At 41.7% G+C, this 22,924-nt stretch overlaps 1 protein-coding gene across 5 annotated transcripts in view; it reads right to left on the bottom strand.

Annotated features, from left to right (window-relative positions):
- MPP7 (MAGUK p55 scaffold protein 7) overlaps positions 1 to 22,924 on the bottom strand; it is a 249,485-nt gene that overhangs the window by 193,578 nt on the left and 32,983 nt on the right. For all 5 annotated transcript variants that reach the window (XM_067705699.1, XM_067705690.1, XM_067705717.1 and 2 more), the window contains one exon: positions 5,206 to 5,404. In XM_067705699.1, coding sequence (XP_067561800.1) covers positions 5,206 to 5,242 — 37 coding nt within the window. In that variant the 5' untranslated portion in view covers positions 5,243 to 5,404. The remainder of the gene's footprint in view (positions 1 to 5,205; positions 5,405 to 22,924) is intronic.

Raw genomic sequence — 22,924 nt, 5'->3', positions numbered from 1 at the left:
GCGAGTGGAGGAAGCGCACGGGATGCTCTCAGGGGTTCAGTTTCTTTCCTCAGGTGGTGACCACATGGACGTTGGCATTATAATCACTCTTAAAACTGTACTATGAAAGTTTTACATGCGTTTCTGTATATATATTATATTCCACATTATATGATATTTGTGAAATTCAGACCTAATGAATTTGTAAAACTAACACAGGTACTATGCAGGGAAAGAACGAGTCCATAAGATTAAAAACAGAACGGTACTATCACAGGAACGAAAACAAGATCAACTCTCTAGCTGATAAAAGCTGTGTCCCAAGGAGGGACAGGTAACAGTTTGGACACTACTACACACGCACACTGGGCTGAACGATTCAGTAGCTAGATGGCGCGTGGTGGGTGGCGGTAGCCAGCGGGAGTTTACAGACAAGGGAAGGAGGCTAAAATGATCCATTTCCTATGGTTTAGAGCTGGAGACACCAGTAAGAACTCATATGCAGCTTAATATACTTACAGACGATTGCACACAGAAATGTTCATATATGTGCATATATACACGGGTCAGTACACACACATGTATTCCTTTGCTCTGCCAGATGAGAGGGCCTAAAAGAAAAACCACTGTGCAAACCTACCATCCAGATCTTGGTTTCTAATCCCATTCCCTAATAAAAGGAGCTGGTGGTCCTTTGAGAAATGGCTGATTCTAGACGGGGCACTGCAAGATTAACCTGGAGCGTCCCGTCATGCCCAAAGTAAGGAAGCGTTTAAAACACGCCCCTGTGGATAGGGATACGTCAAAGAAACCAAGTGAAAAAGCTCCCAGTGGCCCCAAAGCTGGGACAATTTGAACAATAAAGTAAGTGAAGTAGAAGTGAATTATGTCCCGAAGTGTCAATAAACATCCAAGAGTCCACACGGATATGAAAAAGGATTGAATAAATTAATGGGAGAGAAGAGAGAAAGTATTCCAAATAAGTTACAGGGATCCGTCACCCTGAAGGAGAGCAGGACACACGCCCTTCGAATGTGAGAGGCACGCAGACGTCCTTCCCCAGAGCACAGCGGGACAGGGTGGGCAGACAGAGTCACTGTCCAGTGGGGAGGTGGGGCGAACATCACATCAGTCACTTAGTCAGCATCAACAGTCATAAACCACGTGGACAGCATGTCCCCTTAATATACAATATGACGACAGTGGCACTTTACATCAGACAAATTCCAACAGAGGGAATTCCACTACATATCTGACCAGTACTACTCTCGCAAACGGTCAAGGTCGTCAAACACGAGGAAAGTCTAAGGAAACTGCACAGCCAAGAGGAGCCTAATGAGACGAGGTCAACTAAATATAATGTGAGACCCTGGACCCAAAAAAGGATATTAACGGAAACTAAGAAAATCTGAATATAGACTTTAGCTAATAATAATGTATCAGTATTGATTTTCTAATTGAAATGAACTTACCAAACTAAGGTAAGATGTTAATAATCAGGGCAACAAGCATAAAGGATATTGGAACTCTCTGTCTTATCTTCATAATCGTTCTCTAAATCTAAAATTACTCTAAAAATAAAATTTAAAAACAAATTTTTTTAAATAAGATCACCAGATCATAACAGCTAAGAAAGAAAACCCAGAACATATGTATACACGAGAGGGGCTAATACACATTTATGTAAAAAGGCTGGGCTATTGAGTGAGTGATTTGGGGACTACTGGCTCTTCACGTGGGAAATATGTTAAGATTTGATTACTGTCTCATTCCACATGCAAACTAGTTGGACTGAAATTCCAAATGTGTAAAATCAAATTTTTAAAATCATTATTATTTTTAGGCCACGCCATGTGGCATGCGGGATCTTAGTTCCCCGACCAGGGATTGAACCTGCGCCCTCTACATTGGGAGCACGGAGTCTCAACCACTGGACCGCCAGGGAAGTCCCAAAATTTTTTTAATTATTAAAAGAAGATCTTAGAGACTATCTTCTCAATCCTGCCTAAGCACAAGGAAAAAAGCATTCACCACACAGAAGATACTGATTTGTCCATATAAAAGTTTTCAACTTCTATTTTAAAAATGATACTATTTAAGGAAGAAAAAAAGGACAAATGACCAGAAGAAATGGTGTTCAACCTAAAATGACCCAAAGGGTTAATACACAAAATACAAATAAATAGGGCTTCCCTGGTGGCGCAGTGGTTGAGAGTCCGCCTGCCGATGCAGGGGACACGGGTCCGTGCCCCGGTCCGGGAAGATCCCACATGCCGCGGAGCGGCTGGGCCCGTGAGCCATGGCCGCTGAGCCTGCGCGTCCGGAGCCTGTGCTCCACAACGGGAGAGGCCACAGCAGTGAGAGGTCCTTGTACCGCAAAAAAAAAAAAACACCAACAACAAAAAATACAAATAAATACTGCAAATAAATAAGAAAATGATAAACCAATAGAATGGGAAAAGGATAAGAACAAATCACAGAGGAATAATGGCCATTAAACAAAGGGAAATGTGCTCAGTGTTGGTAGCAATGCACATTTACCGTATTTCCCCATCAGATTGGTAAAAATTATAAGGACATAATATCGAATATTGCCAAGAACATGGGGGAAACGATTCTTAAGGTACTGTCCGTGGATTGTTAAGTGGTTTAACACCTCTGGAGGACAATTTGACAACATCCATTAAATGTGTACATCTTTTCTCCTAAAATATTACAAAAGGAACAAAACCAGGGCTTTCATTAAGGGTAGTCTGGTTCACTACACAATGTACTGTGATACGATGGAAAACTATGCATTAGTTGAAGAGAATCTGGAGTATCTATGTTTATATATACAGATGTATGCACACACACACATCATAGAAACACCTCTTCGAGACATTACTTCGTGTTGAAAGAAAGTCACAGAACGATCCATAGAGTATGACAGAATCTGTGATTAAAAAATAAGAAAAAGGACAAAACAATATACTTATGTACACACACATTTACTTACAAAGGCACATAAGTGTTTAATGTACAGAAAATTCTTGCAGGATACTCATCAAACAGAAAGAAAAGGAGACTGGGGGAAGGGGAAGAGCGGGTAGGAAGGGTTTCTTTCCTTTTTTTATCTGTGTAGTTTTATGTATTACTTGTGTAACTAACTGCTCTCAGAGGAAGAGGAAGTGGTGGAAGTTTACACAGCAAGCACTTCCCCACGTGAGCACCACGCGTGCACTGGGGCCACTGTGAGTTGCACCCGCTCCCACTGCGTGAGAACCGCCCTTCAGCTATGCTAACGCTGTTCCCCTGGAGACCATCGCTAAGCAACGCTGCTGACAGTAACAATGACCCTTGACTGATCGATGGCGTCTGGTCTACAAGGAAGGACAAGGGAACGTGGCATCTGATGGGTGCCCACACCCTGGGGTCCCCCTAAATGCTGTGACTCTTAAAACAATCTCCTCTGCCCAACTCAAACCTTATTGGGACACACTGGTCAAAAACTATCGCAAAGCCGGGAGTGAGTCGCACCAGTATTTTAGATTTGCACCAAGCGGGCCAGCTAGGCGTGCTAGAGTCCTTTTTTTTTTTTTTCCGGTATGCGAGCCTCTCACTGCTGTGGCCTCTCCCGTTGCGGAGCACAGGCTCCGGACGCGCAGGCTCAGCGGCCACGGCTCACGGGCCCAGCCACTCCGCGGTATGTGGGATCTTCCCGGACCGGGGCACGAACCCGTGTCCCCTGCATCGGCAGGCAGACTCTCAACCACTGCGCCACCAGGGAAGCCCTACAGTCCTTTTTCCATTCTAAACAGCCTATGGTATTTTTCACGACTGACGCCTAAACTGCCACTTTAATCATTCCCCATGTTAGGTGTAATCGACAATATTTTGCATTCAATTAAACTAAGACATTTTTTGGTGAACGGCAAGGCAGAAAACTTATTTACTACATAAACTGTAGTAAATTTATGGTTCAAATAAATTTTATCTATAATTTCCCAAACCACGACAGAAACTTAAATCATTCATTTTATATAGTGGAACACAATGTGGGACTATATAAAAACTGAAAAGAAAAAACAATTTTGTCCAAGGGAGCTGCTCCCAAGTTCATGTCTTGAGAAAAAAAGATTTTTATGTAATTTAAAAATCAAAATCACTTCCTAAGAAAAACTAATCCTCAGTGTAAATCACAGTAGAAAAACATCATTCTTGATGGATAAAGACAAGAAAAAACTTGCCAAAGAGTAAGTACGGCTCTGCTTGAAACAGCAAAGAACGGTACGGGCAAATCGTGCACGTGACAAGGCCAGGGTCACCTAACACAACACAAAATCACATCTGTGATTCAGCTCTTTAAAAACTAGGGTGCCAGTGGCTGTCCAGGACAAGACATATCTCAGCTGGTTACAGAAGGGTGCTAATGCGACCACCTCAGTGTGGTCAGTGCAACAGAGCCCATCCCTTTAGCCACGCTCTGTGCCACCCCCTCTTCTGAGTGGTCTTCAAAATGCAAGCTACAGCCCCCCAACCCCACTCGCATTCTGTTTTAATAATGCTGAGGAGGGTCCAAGAATCTACATTTTTCTAAAGTGCTGATTCCGGGGAACCCCAGGAAAGGGCTTCAAAGGGGCACTGACCACCCCCATCCCGCCTTCTAAATCAGGTCAGAAAGAGGGGATTTCCCACATACATACATGCATGAGTTTTTTCCCTTTCTTGTAAAGCTTTAAGTATCACTAAGTCTTACAACTGATAACAATGTGCTTGTTTTAATTGAGTTCTTTAATGACATATATCAACTTCAGAACAGTTTTCACCTCTGGACAGAAAGAAGAAAATAGAAAAATGGGGGGAAAAAATGAGAGGTCTGAGCAACTACGGCCAAAAAACTTCATCGCTATGATTAAAGTAGAGTGACAGGTAATATGAGTACCATGATACTTTCCACACTTTTCTGTATCTTTAAAATACTTAATTTTTAAAAAAAGAAATGTAAATGTACGGCATTGTTCCAAAATGCAAAACAGCACAAGAGCGTTAGCAGGAGCCCTCAGTACCCAAGAAAGCGGTCCCGCCCTCGCCCTCCAGTAACGTTTATCCTGAGGCCATGATGGCCCTCACTCTGGTTTCCGAAAGACAAGCCTGTCTGCAGTCGCTTAAAGCAATGCTGGTTTTCACTGTGAACTGGATGATTTGTAAGGATGGGAGGAAAAGTGCCCCTCACGGGCTCCATACCTGTGTCGCTCCCCGAGCCTGCGGACAGCGCGGGCATGATGCAGGATGCGGGATGCAGGATGTGGGATGCGGGATGCAGGATGCAGGCTGAGCTGGGCCCTGAACTGCCAACACGCTCCGTTCAAAGGCGGCAGGGATGCCAACCCTGAGGCCTGCAGCCACGCTGTCTACCCAGATCTATGTCTCCTGCAGTCCGTTTCTACAAAGAAAAGGAACACATTAAAAATAGAAGAGGCAAGATTACTAAATAGCAACTTTCTGTAACTAATTCAAAATGCTGATTCCAACACATTATTTAGGGAGATCACAATCTTCACAATTTCTTCTACAGACCACAGACAAATATGAAATGGGAGAGTTTTTTATTTCGACGTGGGATTTCTAATTAAAAACATGAAAGTTCTTTGTGAATGTGTCAAGGTTTCCTTAAAGATTTTTACAGTTGGTTTGAGAACCACTGACTGCATAGATGGAGAACTTAAGGAAGCTTTTGTAAGCCAACGTCATTCTAAAATTCCTCCCTTCTGTTAGAATTCAAAACTGTATTCCTAAACGTAGAGCAGAGATTCTCTAAATTGTCAACAACTTATAACTAATTGTAATTTTTTTAAGTAACTCATCCTAATACGACAACTGCAAAGTTCTCTAACGAGATTACAAACAACCTTGAAAGAATACTAGAATTGAAGCAAGATATTATTATAGATTTACAGGACGGCTGATAATCTACACTAAACCTAACAATCCAAACTAATATATGAAAATAAATTGTTTTAGTAAAAACTCAGCTTTGATGTAGCTTGGAAAATATCAATTTTTTAAATAACTATTTTAAGTAACTTTTATCCCAAAATAAGCAGTAAAGGCACTATTGTACAGTAACTAAAAGCAAGGGCTCTAGTGTTTGCTTAACCTCTAATCCTGCTAGCTCTGTGATCTTGGAAAAGTTATTTAATCTTATTAAGCCTTAATTTCCTTATATGCAAATGAAGAGAACAACAATTTAGAACTGCTGGATAATCCAATGAACACCCTTCAAACAATGAATGCTAACTATTACGACTGGTTTTTTTTAATTCAGGTAATGAGATTATAAAATGAAAACATAAAAGTAGCAAGATTAAAATTTACATTGGCCTACACCTAGGAGGACGCCATGTGGTTTAAATTTGGACCACGGCTGCCGAATAACAGAAAATACACCACATTTACATTTTGCAGAAATCAGAAGAACCACACAACATGTTTAAATTCACTTTTTAATGCATTTTTCCCAGTTCTCTATAAAGCAAGTTCGGTGATTTAAAAGCATATTTTAACATATATTAACAAGAAAAACAGATACTGTAAACATTTGAAAAACTGGCTCACTTCAATCCCTAAAGCCTTTAAATTGCTGATTCATATTACAGAATAAAGAAAATGAGCTTGCCAAATTCCTCATGAAAAAATTCAAACTATGAGATTCTATTAAAGCCTTCTAAATTAGCTTTTTAATTATCAAAGTAAACGTTAGCATAAAAATATTCACCATCAAATAGACTATCTTGGACCAGGCAACCCGGTGCAATGTCTTGAGTTTTGTTTTACATTACAAAGGTTGACATAGTTAAAATGCACATACAAATTCATAGAGATCCCCTGTGTTAATTAAAAATATGAAGGCAGTTATTTTAAATATAAATCACTAAGCTAAAAATAAGACAGAAAAAGGTAAAGCAAGGCTTCATTAGTGCCCGTCTCTGACGCTGTTTTCCCTAATAATTCTAAAAGGCAACTCTGCTTTGCTTTCATAAGTTATCCTAACCATCAGGATTAAGATTCAACTACATAAAGTGCTCCTCGACTCAAACGCAAAGAAAATAAAAAACAGACCATACATAATTTAAAAAACGCATTCAATTAGTAAACTTTTGTTCTGCTGCTGAGAAAAAAGGGAAAAACGGTTATAACTTGTAAAGTATATGCACACGTATTTCTACCATTAGGGCATAAGGCATATACGTAGGTATGTAGATAGGTATTTATTAGAGTGTGTATGTATGTAATTTAAGCTCTTTATGCCATAAATCGTAATTTGTACGGTACAGATTACCTAACTACAGAGATACACATACTATATAATCTATACCATGCAAACTACAACTTTCTTCAAGCCTTAACGAACTTACAATGCTTCAATTTCATAAACCACATACAACATATAAGCCAATTTATGCTTAAAACAAACATCCTATTAATACTAAAACCACCCTACATTTCACATCAAAATATCCTCCTGAGTTGACGCTGCAGCTTTCCACGTATGCCATATACAAAAGATTTTATCACAGTATTTCTCATCTTTTATTTCACAATAAACACTCAAGGTTAAGTTTTTTCCAAAGTTCTATTATTTAAGAAATATATGCTACAAGATAATTATCTTCTCAGAACATACACAAGTATATTAATTTAAAAAAATGGTTTGATAAAATCCCAACCAGGAAAATGGTTAATATTCTGTGGAACGAAGCAGAGTTGCTGGGTTTAACTTTCAAACTGAGCTAAATTTCTGTAGTAATCATGTTATTTTCTTTGGCTAAACTTATTTAAAATGCTTTGGAATTTGTCAGAATCCAGCCATGATTATTACTGACTGTTGTATGGAATCGATTTACTGCAACACAAAAATACCAGCTGTTACAGCACGTCCTGAGAGGGATTACCGAATATTCTTAAATTGAAGTTCAATCCATCTTTCCATAAAAAAGAGAGCAACCCAAACGCCAGGAACGAAAGTGCAGTGTCAAGTGCACCTGAAGCATTTACGATCCCCAACAGAACCATTACGACCCCACTTTAAAAGGGCTTATTTTTGAAATTTCATTATTCCAGTCATACCGTGCTTCTATATATCACACTGTATCAGGTTCTTCTGGCATCCGTCACATGGAAACAGTGAACTATGCGAGGGTCTAGAACCTACAATGTTCAGTTTCTACCCGCCCTGGGCAACCCTTAGGACTCCCGAGGCACTCATGACATCTAGTGGTCAACCACAGAAGTGCAAGTGTCTGTAGCAGAAAGTTTTTTGAGTTTTCCCTAAAAAAAAAAGTCTTAATTGCACCCAGTGAAACAACCATCTGCAAAAACTTTTATTAATGTGTGCGCACTCACACACTCACACACACACACACACACACACACACACACACACTCCTCCTGTGTATCTCCTCTATCAATACTTCATTTCTGACAGCAGATGTGGTTTTCCACACCCCAGGCAGAAATGTGACACCAGCCAGGTGACCTACAATTAAACTCAGTTCTGACACTGTCTACCTGGAGATAGGGCCAGATACCACAAGGTAAGGGCTCAGCCCCACAAGACTGGCCCCCTTCTGATGTCACCTGCAAACCCAGGTTGTCACCTGTGCTTCTCATCGACTGACTACAATCAGAACTTCCCCCAGCTCCCTCAGGTTCACTGAATTTGCCCGGGGGGCTCACAGAACTCAGGAAAACATTTACTTTTTAGGTTACTGGTTAACTGTAAAAGGAAATGATGAGGGACAGCCAGACAGAAGGGTTGCACAGGGCGAGGTGGAGTTCCCACCCCTTCCCTGGGAGCCGCCCTCCCCCAGATCTCCACGTGTCCGCAGCCTGGAAGCTCTCCAGACCGGAGGCTTCGTCACACAGGCATGGTTGATTAAATCACTGGCCCACTGGCGCCTGAACTCAACCTCCAGATCCTCTCCCCTCCCTGAAGGTTGTGGGGTGGGACTGAACGCTCCAACCCTCCAATCAAGGTTGGCTGCCCTCGCCACCAGCCCCGTCCATAAGGGCTTCCCAAAAGTCACCTCGTTAACATAAAGGCATGGCTGAAAGTAGGAAAAACGGAAGACACCTTTGTCACTCTTATCACTTAGGAAATTCCAAGGGTTTTAGAAGCAGAAAGGGTTACACAGAACACTAAGTATATATTTATTATATAAATCACAATATTTCACACACACGCACGAGGTTAACACAGATGAATGAGAAATCAGGTACTGGACCTAATTTTCCAAACTCACGCCCTCTCTATTTGGAAGAGTATTCAAGAATATGAAAACTTTTAATTAACTGTCATCATAAATAAACTAATAATCATAGTAAGATCCCATCATTTCAAGAGACAGTAACTGTGCCCAGTAATCCAACTGTGGATTACCACATGAGTTACAAATACTCTCAACTTACACTTTCAAAACCTAATAGAGCAATGACACACACAAAAAGGGTAAACGCTTTTTTAACAAATCTGACATAAAACAAAAAAAACTCTACCTGAAAGATGCATGAGTTGTATTAGCCAATGGAAGCAGCAAATCTTCATAAATTATAATTGTTAGAAAATACAGGAAGCAGTGCAGGTAGGTGGCATCAATCTGCTTACAGAAAATGGTGTTGAAACCTTTTATACCATCAGTTCTCGAAGTTTGGTCTACAGACACCAGTGGTCTCTGAGATCCTTTCAGAGGTGCCACTGAAGTCAAACTATTTTCATAAAACCATCAAGATGGTATCTGCCTTTTGCAATGTGTGGACATTTGCACCAATGATGAAAAGTACTGGTGGACAAAAGCATGGGTACCTTAGCAAAAATCAAGATAACAGTACCAAATGGAAACTATTCGTCCTAGTTAATTCTTCACTACCAAGCAGTCTCATTAAAAAAAAAAAAAAAAAAAAAAAGACGGAAGGGCATTGACTTTAGAATGTCCTTAATGAAGTAGTAAAATTAATAATAACTGACTCTTGAGGCATTGCTAATGATAAAGCATAAACACTCGAGCAAAAAAACCAGAATTTTATAAAACCTGTGTCCACTAGAGGTGGTCCTCGCTTTGCAACGCACCGTGTTAACCGAAATGCAAGCATCCTGAAACCAGCTCCCGCTCTGCGCAGGTCCACCAGCTTCCCAAAACCCACTGGCCCTTCCAAGATCAGTGGTGATATGAGCAAATGTGATTTTTTTTATATTGTGTCAACCTGTGGATAGTGAACCAATATTTTTGAAATTATCAATGCATAATATTTTAAAAAATAATGTGTGAATAAAAGATCCAGTCAAAACGCAGGACAGACCAACAGATTTGAAAGTTCCAATATGATACGCCTGTTGATGTATTTTCAGATTCCACACTGCAACACTGAGACTACCACATGTCGAGCTTTGAGGTACAGCTGACCCCTGAACAACAACGGGTTTCATCTGCATGGCCCCACTTATACAGATTTAACAGGACTGCGGGATCCGCGGCTGACTGAATCCACGGATATAGAAGGCCAACTAGAAGTTATACGCGGATTTTCAACTTCATGAACAGTTATCGCCCCTAATCCTCACACTGTTCAAGGGTCAACTGCAGTAACAAAGAACATCTACAATTACCTGAACAGGTTACTGAAATACTCCTCCCCTTTCCAACTACAGATCTGTGTAAGACTGGTTTTTCTTCATATCCTTCAACTAAAAGATAGAGCAACAAATGAAAAGTATACACATCTGAGAATGTAACTGTCTTCTATTCGGGCAGGCATTAGAGGAGTTCCCAACTCACTCATGTTTTTGTTTTTTGGAAAACGGTTATTTTTCATAAAAACATGATTTACGCTAACATATAACAAGTTTAATATTGTTCTTTTTAAGTGAATTGAAACGACTTTTTAAAATTTCTCTGTTTCAGTTTCCAATACGGTAAATATCAATATAACACACACAAACGAAACGCTTCGGAGCCTTCAATAATTTTTAAGAGTCTAAAACGGTCCAGAGACCCCAAAGTTTGAGAACTGCTGCCTGTGGCCAGAGCGGGAACAAATGTTCTACAAAAGGCAGACAGTAAACATTTTAGGTTTCGTGGTCTCCGGGCTCAACACAGACAGTACGCAAATGAGTGGGTGTGACCCTGTTCCCACAGTATTTTATTTCCAGGAAAGAAGAGGGTCAGAGTTGCCGACATCATCCTGTACATTATACCCTATCTGCCACTGACTTAAGGGTCCAACAGTAGCATGCTTTCCAGCAACTTCTTTACTGGTAATTCTTTAAATATTCAAAGAAAGTTCACATTTTTGTCAGTTTTCTATTATGCAGAAATGTATATGGAATTTTAACCTATGCAATTCCTAATCATAAACAAAATCACATTTCAATCTTGTCTATGCCAAGAATCTTAGACTCTGTCAGACAATAAAAAAACTGTCTACAATTTCTGTCTACACACTGACAATAAAAAAATATGCTTTATACAACCAAACGCAGAAAGTGCTGATTTCAAAAAAAGGGGACAGTTACAAAAAATTAAAACATCTCACATTTTACAAACTCACCAGGGTTCAATTATTATGTAATACAAAACTTACATATCACAAACGGAAAGGAAAAAACCAAAGCGACAGAAAAGAGGACTCCCACTGAAAGAATTTTATAAACCTTTGAAGATGTAAGAGAGGAAATGAGAAACAATGCTTTATAACCCCCAGGTCACGAGACTCAGGCTTCAAGGCTGCCGGGAAAGTCGCAGGAGCCCCGGGACCCCAGGACCTCACCTGCCGGGAAGGGGCACCGGGACGCCCAGGTGTAAGGAACGACCTGGGGCTCACCAGCCATGACCCCACGCCAGACGACCTGAACCACCGACCGCAAGCAGTGCACCGCAACCCTGTGCCGGTTCTCAGACGTCCTCGGGAAACTTAGCAGCCTCCCAGTGCTGTGCACAGCCCCGGCCCCACGGTGAGCCCGCTCTTCTGACAACGACCTCTTCTCGCTATGTTTATCTTCTCCCACCCACCGGACAGTCTTCAAGATTACACTATCAACCATGAACGAACCACTTGTTTGCTGTATTACATAAATTCTTTCCTCTATTTGATGGGGGCAGGGGAGAACAACAACTTCTGCACCGCATTTTCCTTGCCTAATTCTCAGTTCCAGACCCTCCACAGCACTCCACCAGCATTCCCTGAAGTCCCCTCTACTGAAAAGACCGATCACTTTTGATAATTAAGATACATCGATGTAATTTTGCATCTTTGCTGGGCTTACAATCCCCCACTAGATCTCCCTGAGGTTGGAGCCTGTATCATCACATGTCCTCAGAACTGCATCACAGACCCCCGGTCAGAAGTGCTTCTGTATGTGACCAGCTCCAGCCTGCCAACAGCTCGGACCTGATCCTTCAAGGTCAGCGTAACCTAATTATTTTACTTACGGGGAGACAGCGCAGCCTCATGAAGAGAGCGCAGATCTGGACACAGGACAGACCTCGGATGAGAGCCCAGCCCTGCCTTCCTGACTCCATGGTCTTGGCCAGACGATGTAATGAAATGAGAGTACATGCAACGACGTAAGCAGAACACCTAACCCACAGGAGCCAATCAGCAGGCGACATCTTTTATGAATACTTTTCAACCACATTTTCATCACTCTCTACTTCTCACGTCCTCTAATCTAGCAAGCGTTTAAAGGTCCTATAATGAAAAGAATACAGGCTTTGGTGGGAGACAGTCCAGTCTCCTGATTCTGCCACTTACTACACACACACCTTACAAGATGTGAGACCTTGGGAAACCAAATAAAACAATTAAAGAAAAAATACACACACACACACGTGAGCAACAGATAACACTGAATGCACCCAATTTCCCAGACATTAGGTTAAGAACTCAACGTCTCATTTAATTCTCACAATAATCTCATCACATAAGGACTATCATCATCGTCCTACAGATGAGGGAACTGAGTTCTAAGCAACTTGCTCTAAGCCACAGCTTGAAGGGATTCTCACATCAGCATGTGTGTGAACCAGCACCCACGCTGGCAACCACACGCTACACAGGGCTGCCTCTTCACCCTTAATTTAATCCCCCCATTCAGTTCCCTCTGGCGTCAAACAGAAATCACTTCTATGACTCATCACGTCTTGTGATGACCAAATGAGACATATCTGAAGCACTGGGAACATAACAGATGCTCCAATACCAGCTCCCCCACTCTCAGTCTTCTGCTTGACGTCCTCCTTTTACTTTATCCTCTTTATTTACAAGTAGGAAAACCGCGCATTTCAGATCCACATCCTCTAGCTTTTGCTCTTGGGCCACCAGGCTTCCGCCTTCTCCGGCAGACCCCTGATGCCTTGACCAGTAACACGAAGGAAACAGGTTTGCCACTTCCAGGAAGGTGCACTTAACAGCCACCATGAGATCCGACGCCTCGCCTTTCACAGCTGTCCAGCGTTCCAGCTGCCTGACAGAGGCCGCCGCGGAGCAGTGCCCCCTGCCAACACGCGATGGACACACTGCATGAGCAAGCGATGAGCGTGGTGTTGGAGCCGCTTGCTACTGACGCTCAACCTGGCCCTTCCTGACGGATAGACTGATCATGTACGGAATTCACTGGTATAGTTTTTAAACAACATAAATCGTGTAAGCGTTTACACACTGTTACTTACTGGGTCCTAATAAACATTGTGTGGTCCAACACAATAGCTGCTTAACATGCGGCCTGCTAAAAACATCTCTAATGAGTCTGGACACCGATAAACATGACTTCGTTTACTGACAACAGAAATCACACGAACTGTCTACTTTCATCAGTTTCTCAGGCCCTACAACAGAACCATCAAAAGAGAAGCTTCCCAGATATCAATTCTTATCTGCAAAATATTAATTACGTCATGCTACCAACATTAACTGTATTTTCTAAGTAAGGACAGGACCAAAGAGTGAAACTAAATGTAATACACAATAGTTAATGCATATTTAATTTTTTAAAGCTATCATAGATAGTGACCAAAGCAAATATCTAATTCAAAAGCCCTGTTCATTTATAATACTGACAACTTTGTACTGAATTCTCCTCCACGGTGGTCTTAATACTCTTAAAGGAAATCCTCACGTTCTTGCACATGAGATTTTATTCAAGTCCCTATATGTCCTATTTTCTTACACACTCATCTACTTTATTTATTTATTTGGGCGGGGGGGGCATTTCCACAAATGAAGTAATTTTATTCACTCAGGTTGTCACTAAATGCTTCAGGAAACAATGATGTCAGTTTCAATGTATTGAAAAATAAATAGTAAACAGTATGTATTTCAGTTTTTAAACAAGGAAATTAGTTAATTTTATTTACTAATAAAAATAAAAGAAGCCTCTAACCTAAAGTATAGCCTGATCATTTATTTCTCTATAAAGAAACACAAATTGGATTTTTTTTTTTAACAGCAAAAGGACAAGACCCACAGAAAGATAAACTCCTCTATCTGCTGGCGCTACAGGGATCTCCCCAGTTACTGACTGATTTGGGTAGATCTGCATCACCACTGCAAGCCTGACGTCATCTACTTTAATGACATCCAAAGTTGAAAGCAAAGAGAATAACCTGCGTAAGAATAATTCAAAACCCTAACGTTACATTGTGCGGAAAAACGGTGAATCCTACATTGATGAACAGAGTATCTGTTCTGTTCTGGCCCTTCAGGTATTAAACAGCAGAGAATCTCACACTCAGAGTCAGTTACACCCAAGGGTAATTAACTTTGAGTATTTCGTTGTTCATATACCTTTTAATGTTATTTTCTTCAACTACCTCAATGTTTAAACCATTAATATTAGTTGCTGGAATCTACTGACTATACTTTGTAAATTTTTAATCTGCATATCATAGCTCTGAAAAGGATTATTTTCATTTCCAGGACGAAATGAATGAACAGAAAAGAGAAAAAGCTAACATTTCCCAAGTTTCACGTGAAGAAGGAACAAAAATTAAGTTGCTAAGGGAAGTAACATGCCAGTCATTGTTCAGAAACCATGGGAAACGTTTACACAAAAGAACATTCCACAGAACTCTGCAAAGCCTTCGAGGGGTCCTGTGGGCACACTGTCTTGTACTAACACACTCTAGGGGGCAGGCCCTGGCAGAAAGAGCAAATGACACAGACTCTGGGCACACGGGCACAGCTCCCGGGCGGCCTTCGTGGGTCTTTCCCCAAATGGCATCTCAGTGGACTCCCTGGGCGGCCCTTTGCAGAATCTCCCCACAAACCCCACCCCAACTTGATGTTTCTTCTTCACGCTCATCACAGTCTAATCACTATGTGTGTTTCATTTAGCTAGTCGACTGTCTGCCTTTCCTGCTAGAATGTCAGCTACGAGAGGCAGGGACTTCTGCCTGTATTGCTCCCTGAATTCCTAGCGTCTGAGAACAGAGCCTGACATATACAGTAAGAGGTGGCTCCCTAGTGTTTGTTGAATGAATGAAAGAATGAATGAGTCAACAGTGAACCCATTACCAATTCCTGCCATGGTATTTTGTTGGTTTGTTTTGTTTACTTTTATTTTGTTTTATTTTTTATTGGAGTCTAGTTGATTTACAATGTTGTGTCAGTTTCAGGTGTACAGACAGTGAATCAGCTATACGTATACATACATCCACTCTGTTCGATTCTTACCCCATACAGGTCATTACTGAGCAGAGTTCCCTGAGCCACACAGTAGGTCCTCAGTAGCTATCTATTTTATATACAGTAGGGTGGGTATTATATGCCTCTGCCCACCCCCTTGCTACTTCTCCTGCCCAAAGGAGGGAGAGCTGCGAAGCCCACTGATCATGATGTAAAACACTTATTACTAGATCAGAGGACGCAGATTCCCTACCAATCAAACGTACTAAGAGCTCAGCGTCCATGCCCAGTGCCCGCGGGCACTTCCGGCTCCCCGCTTGCCCCAGCGTCCCTACCCCGAGGCAGGCAGGCCCTGCAGGTGCCAGGGCCCTGCCAGGCGGGGTGCACTGTCTCCCCACACTCGCACCAGGCGCACACCTGCTTCCTCACACAGACTTCCACTGATCTGGGCCTTCGGCCCAATCCAAGGGCCTGGCCCCTCTTCCTCCTTGAGGGGAGGCTGGCCAGCTTGTCGGCAGTGACCTCCCTCTCCTCCCCGGGAGAAGCTACCTCACCCAAGAATGCCGGCCTCTTCAACCACAGAGCACGCTTGAAGCTTTTTCTGATAAAGAAAACTTTTTTTACAAGTTTCTATTTAAAATGTAGCAGTGCTCACCATATACCCACCTCCCAGAGTCTCAAAAGGAGAGGTGGAAAATGCCAGAGAGCCTCAAATGAAGCAGAGTAAACCAAGCCTTTGTGCCTCTGCGCCGTCTCTCACAGGATGTAACAGGACCTCGTATCTGTGCGCCCAATCCTAGGCTTTCCAGACCGTATCCCCCTGAGCACCTCTCCCCTGAGGCCACTCTGGAGGGATGCTGGCTGATGTACCTACGGATGCACAGTGAAGACACCTGCAACCTACTCCCAAGTACTTCAGAGCAGGGGCCGGGGCACGCAGAGCAAAATGTTACCAACTGTTGGGCCTAAGGTAGACTTACGGGTAGTCATTGTACTATTCTTTCTACTTTTCTGTATGCTTGAAGTTTTTTGGTAAAGTTTTGTTTGTTTGTTTGTTTTCACAAACCAACCCGCCATGTAACCAGCTTCCCAGAGCTCTGTCTCTCTCTCTGGGACCCCACTCAGCAAATGCACTGATGGGCGAATTGCCCTGTCCCCACCTCCAACCCACAGCATCATCTTTCTAAGATACTCAAAGGATTGTGTTACTGCTCTAAAAAAAACTATCTGATGACTCAACGGCACATTCATGATAAAGTTTAAATTCCAAAAATGATACCTGCCCTCTGTTCTTACTAGTTTCTTTCACTGCAGAGATCACACGGACACCCTCTCTCAAATTTTCTATCAAACAACCCTGAACACACCTGGCCTCTGTTATTTCCTGCCTCTGTGGACTTGTTCACTCGACGTCTTCTGCCCGCTTCAAAATATGGGTTTAATCAAATATCCGTCATCACACGGCCCAGGGGTGACCAGTGTGAACAAAAAGGGCCGCCGTATAAGGGACAAGAAAGTCTAAAGTACACATCTATACATTCTCTTATTCAAACCTGCACATTCCTATCCAGCAACTCCTTTCAAATTCAGCAGAGGGTGCCCTAATTTCACTTTTAAAAGAGAAAATTTAAGTCACAGGAACAAAAGCAACTTGCACGACTTAAGCTCTGCTGCAAGCCCTGAAAATTATATTTCTAATGAATTAGAAATTTGAAAATGAAAATAAACATCCAACATTGATGTAATGTGAACAAATGTCTTTCTTTCCCATTTAAGAAAGAAACTGCATGGTAATCCACCAGAATTCTAAGTGTTTACACCCTCTGAACTTGTCAACAGGAATTTACCCCAAGAAACAAACACGTATGCAACAATGGATCAATGTACAGTACAGTACACGGGGGACGAGGTCCAGGTCTCCAGGGACAGTATCTTCACTGCAGTCACTGCTCCACGCTCAGCATCAACGTGGGGCTGACTCTAATGCACAGGGTCCTGGCTCCAGTGCGTCTGCACTGACACACACGGCACTACGCCCACCACCTCTTCATTCACACCCCGGTGGTTTGTTTCACTTTGGGTCTTCAGGTGTACAGTTTCCTAAACTAGTGCCTAATCCGTTTTTAGTTTTGGTTTTGCAATTCCAGCACTTTTGCAACAGTTACACAAAGTAGACCAGGCAATTGTGTCCACTTGACTGTTGAAGACATCTTTTCGCTATTACTAAAAAGAGATACTTTTGCTATGCCCACTCCTGTGTGGACTGTCCTCAGTTGCATTGCAATCTCTTTGGATTAAAAAAATGTGACAACGTCTCAGATCCTTTTTACTCTCCCCTAAACCACTTGTGAACATTTCTAAAACCATTAATTTCACAAAGGAGCCAAGATTTCTAACAGAAAAATCGCAGCTGTATAGATTCTGAAAATCTTGCTAAACACGTCTTGCAGTTCAAGGGCGGTCTTTCCTGCTTGTCTTGTGGTTCAAGGGCTGTGTTTCTTTGCCCTAATCCCTGAAGAGTAAATTGCTATAGACAGGAAAGAGGGAAGGAACCGGCCCAATCAAATAAAAAGTTACCATGTGGAACGCAATGACATTGTTGTAACAGACGTTTCAGGGAGGGAGGGATTACCTAAAACCATTGGGCATCTGCTCTTAAGTACTAATTTTGCAAAGCTATGATAAATACAACTAGCAAAATAGCACCGAATCACCCTGAGCAAATATCTGATCTTATCTTTTTAAATATCAAGGATTCCTAGATTTATTATACCTTATCTAGTAAATAAAAAGAGAGACTAGAGATAATACCTACCCAACAGAATTACCCTGGGTGGAAATAATGAGTATTATGCAAAGAACCATAAAAAACATTTATCTCAAAATGAAACCTGGGGCAGACTGTATCTGACTGAGTCTCTCTGCTGCCCATATACTCTCACCGGGTCTCCCAACCACAAGGGCAGGAACGGCCGAGGAAGAACGAGGTGAAACCCGCTGTCAAGGTCATCAACAGCAGAGTGCTGGCTGGGGACCTCGGCGTCCCGCCCCGGCACAGCCAGCTCGGGAGGACCCTGGGGAGCACCGCGGAATGTACACAGAGAAGCCTGTACAAAAGTAAGGGGCCCACACCTAAGGCCCCCATAAATTGCTACGTATCGCAGGCTGCAAAACAACTGAATGATGGTGGGAGACGGGGAGGGGCGGGGCGGGGGGTGGGTTCCAGCGGGAACCTGCAACCAAACAACAAACACGCACTTGTTGCAACACGGAATCCGGAGAGTACTGAACTTTTAGCACTTCCCCCTTTTATTTGCAAATTATGGTGCTCGTTCGAACGCGGTGCAAAGGTACTTTGAAAAAAAAATGTATAGGAAAGAGGTAGGAACTCATTTTTTCCTAATTCTACAAATTATTACTGAAATGCTTATTCCTGGTCGATTTTAATCAGCTAACAAAATTCTGATCACAGAGCATCCCGACCCAGAGAAATACCTCATACCTCATCAACAACCAGAAACATTTCTGGGTGTCGCTAGCTATATCCCAAAAAGTTTGCAGAGACGCACTGGAAGTAGGAGAAGAGAGGGGAGAGACAGGAAATGGGACATTCCAGCCCAGGAATGTCACCTCTTTTAGGACGAGGGAAACGTCACCCTGTACACTCTCTGGCACTGACGGAAGACTCCGGCCGTGGGAACCGGGCCTGACCAAGGTCCAAAGGGCACGAGGACTGAGAACAATTTGGGGAAGAGCATGTCTAGACGGGGACAGGAGGACAGCGGTGGCTCCCGGGGCAGGAGAAGAAGGTGAGGGCCCAGGTGGGCAGCTGCAGACGAACCAGGGACAAGTGCAGACACCCCGCAACCCCAGACCTCCGCAGATGCTGCCACCAAACCACGGGGACTGCGGTCCTCCTGACGATTTCTGCAACTAAAACGCCCACAGCGTCCTGAGTTCTTCGTTATGTTTAAAAGAAATGCCTACTGACTCCAAGGGTTCCAGTGACAAACACACCAGAGAAATATTCTTCAGCCAGGATTCTACTCCTAAGAATTTTCACTAGAAACATAATTCACGTGTGTGCAAATGTATACGTACGAGGGAACCTTACTAAGCATCACTGATGACGAAAAGAGAAAAAACCTAAAATGTCCGTCAATCAGGCAATGGTTTAAAGAATGGAGGAAAAGTGGAACAAGGAGGGCGGGTGGGGTATAAAATGGGAATAAATTTTTAGACTATGTTTTTTTATTTTTTTTTAATTTCACAAGTACTTATTCAATTCTTGTATAATTAAAAACAGAAAAAAAATCATACATACTATGGCAATCTCTCAAAATTTCACAATTCCATTGTGGGTCTCAAGGCCTATTTAATCTATCACCGTACTTTAACATTTATGTCAGTATCTGTGTGACTTTCCCCTCCATGAAATTATAAATTTCTTAAGAAATATAAATTATATTCCACAATGGCTGGCACAGAGATGCTCATTAAATGTAGGCTGAGTGGACAAATGAGCAAGTACACGTGTGCCCTAAGGTTACCGGGGCAACCACAGCCAGCTAAGGTGATGACTGGAAGTTCTCCGAGCTATGTCAGCCTGACCAACAGGAAGGATACAGATGGTTCTCAAGAAACTGTACACATTTCAAAAAGCTCCACGATCCTGTAGGAGGTTCTAGGTTCCCTAGATGGAATTCATCCCTCACCAAGACCACCCACTTAGATTAAAAACTAAGTGGTCCATGGTGTTAAAAGGCAGCAGATACAGTTCAGTGTTTCATGTCATGGCAGAGACTGGAAATATTTTTCTGATGCCTGGAAGTCTGCTCTTGGTGAAACAAATCAATTATACTTTCTTTATATCCTATAATTATGATCAGGAAACTTAAACACAAAGTATTAGGGAAGATATTAAATCCAGAATTTATATAAAACTCCCAAAGAAAATGTGCTCAGATTTTTTTCATGAGAAACCTAAGCTTGTTCCTATGAACAAACTTTTTTTACACTGAGTTCTGTGCTTGTTGATGACGCCCAGACGAGCTCTTCAAATTTCAGATGGAGCCCCATCCACAATAAACTTGGTTCACACGAGGTAATACATTTAAAATCATTTCTACTGTCATTCAAAATTTTTAATTGGATGGCACGTTTCCTATTCTTTCATGCATTTGTGACTTGAATGGACTTTAAATCCAATCAAACTCCCCTAATATAGACTACAGACTCTGGTTGATAATGATGCTGTGTCAGTGTGGGTTCCTCGACTGTAACAAACATACCATCCTGGTGGCGCTGTGGACGTGGCAGAGGCTGTGCACGTGGGGGGCAAATATCTGTACCTTCCACTCAACTCTGCTCTAAACAGAACTGGTCTGAAGAATAAACTCAATTTTCAAACATTCTTCTCCTTCAAACAGGAAAAAACTCTTTTATATTCACTGAACATCATTAGGTGGCCACTTTAACCTTACTTTTACTAAAGCTGAATTTTTACTCTGAAGTGTCACTAAAAAGTAATACATATCTACGCAGTTCTTGCAATTTTCTACTAAGTTGATTAAGATGTTCAGTGATATATTTTTACTTAAGTAAGCCATCTTTCAACTTAACAACTGTCTTTCTACAAATCCACAAAGTGAGAACCATTCACACACACACACAAGTTAACTTAGCTCTTCTTCTACGCAAACTCTTGACAAAACCTTTCTTTTGGTCTTCTAACACTTGAAGTGTGAAAGGGCAGAAATTGCACACGGATCCCATTTCTTTGTATAAAAGTCAAGGAAAGGGGATGGGGGAGACGAAGGGCCAGAATTAAACTTTAAGGGCTAGGATTTTGTTAGATTCACTACCTTTTATAACATCAGTTAATAAAGAACTCAGATTTATAGCAAACTTTTATATAAAAGCTTCTCTGTGAATAAAATAATACATAACTTGAATCAAAGTTCTTTTTTCAAAACAACTTTACACTTTTGATCGGGGCCACTTCACTATCAGTAAACAAACATGTGATTGTTTCTACAGCGTCTTATTTGCTTTGACTTGTTCACTGATCATTAAGAATATTTCAAGCCCAGCAGTGTGCTGGTAGTAGTGTGCAAATAGTGTTCTTCCAGGTGTGTGTCTCCAAGGATCCTGTGGAGTGCTACTAGTAAATCTTAGTTGATAACTTGTGTTGATTCATCTTGAAATTTCTTGTGATTTCATAACCCTCTGGATAAATACTGCCTCCATGTAATCTTATCATCAAAAAGTCTACTAAAAACATTACCCAGAAGTAAAATGTTTTAAACTTCTTCACTAGCTCCTGACCCAGTGTTCAGTTTCCTTGACAGGCCAACAAATTAAGCAATTCTGCGCTCTACAATAACGATATATTTGAGTTTTAGTGACAAACTGTGTAACTAGCTTCATGACTCAATCTAAGGGTTATACTGAATTCAAAAAAGAATTCTGCTTCTTATTTTGCCTTTCCAGACGTTTGAAAAATTACCCATCTATGCAGCATAAGAAAGACACTTTGTTTTAAGGTACCAGAACAGTCTGCTTAGTACCACTGCTTCATGTAATGACATTCCATGCAAAAAGGTATTTAGGTAGAGAAAGAGAAGAATTATCAAGGTATGCAAGTTCAAATGTGAGATCATCTTTTTTTTTTTTTTTTTTTTTTTTTTTTTTTTTGCAGTACGTGGGCCTCTCACTGCTGTGGCCTCTCCCGTTGTGGAGCACAGGCTCCGGACGCGCAGACTCAGCGGCCATGGCTCACGGGCCCAGCCGCTCCGCGGCATGTAGGATCTTCCGGGACCGGGGCACGAACCCATGTCCCCTGCATCGGTAGGCGGACTCTCAACCACTGTGCCACCAGGAAAGCCCATGAGATCATCTTTTATTATGTTGCCTAATTAATGCCAAACTCTTAATTTTAGGCTTCTATATTTATCTTGTTAATTACTTTCAGGCTTTAATTCAAAAGCTTTTCGTTATGATGGGAAAACAAGTACCTTTAATTTAAATCATTTACAATAGGAAGTACTTAAAGGAATTTTCAGTATTTACAGTTTCTGGATATCAATTTTTCAAAATACTTTTAGGTAACTTTCAATCTAAGAATGTTTAAAATAGTCTCGCAGTAAGCAAAATAGAAAGAGATAAAACGTTCATTTAACTGAATTAAAATTCTGGGAAAGTAGTAAATTATAAAATTACATTCATATATAATCAAGACTTCGGGAAAATTACTTTTATAAAGCTTTAAAGCTAATGGTCCCTT

This window comes from Pseudorca crassidens, chromosome 1 (assembly GCF_039906515.1).
Source record: "Pseudorca crassidens isolate mPseCra1 chromosome 1, mPseCra1.hap1, whole genome shotgun sequence".
Taxonomy (NCBI): domain Eukaryota; kingdom Metazoa; phylum Chordata; class Mammalia; order Artiodactyla; family Delphinidae; genus Pseudorca; species Pseudorca crassidens.
The sequence above is the reverse complement of the archived record's forward strand: the minus strand, read 5'-3'. Positions and strand labels throughout refer to the sequence as shown.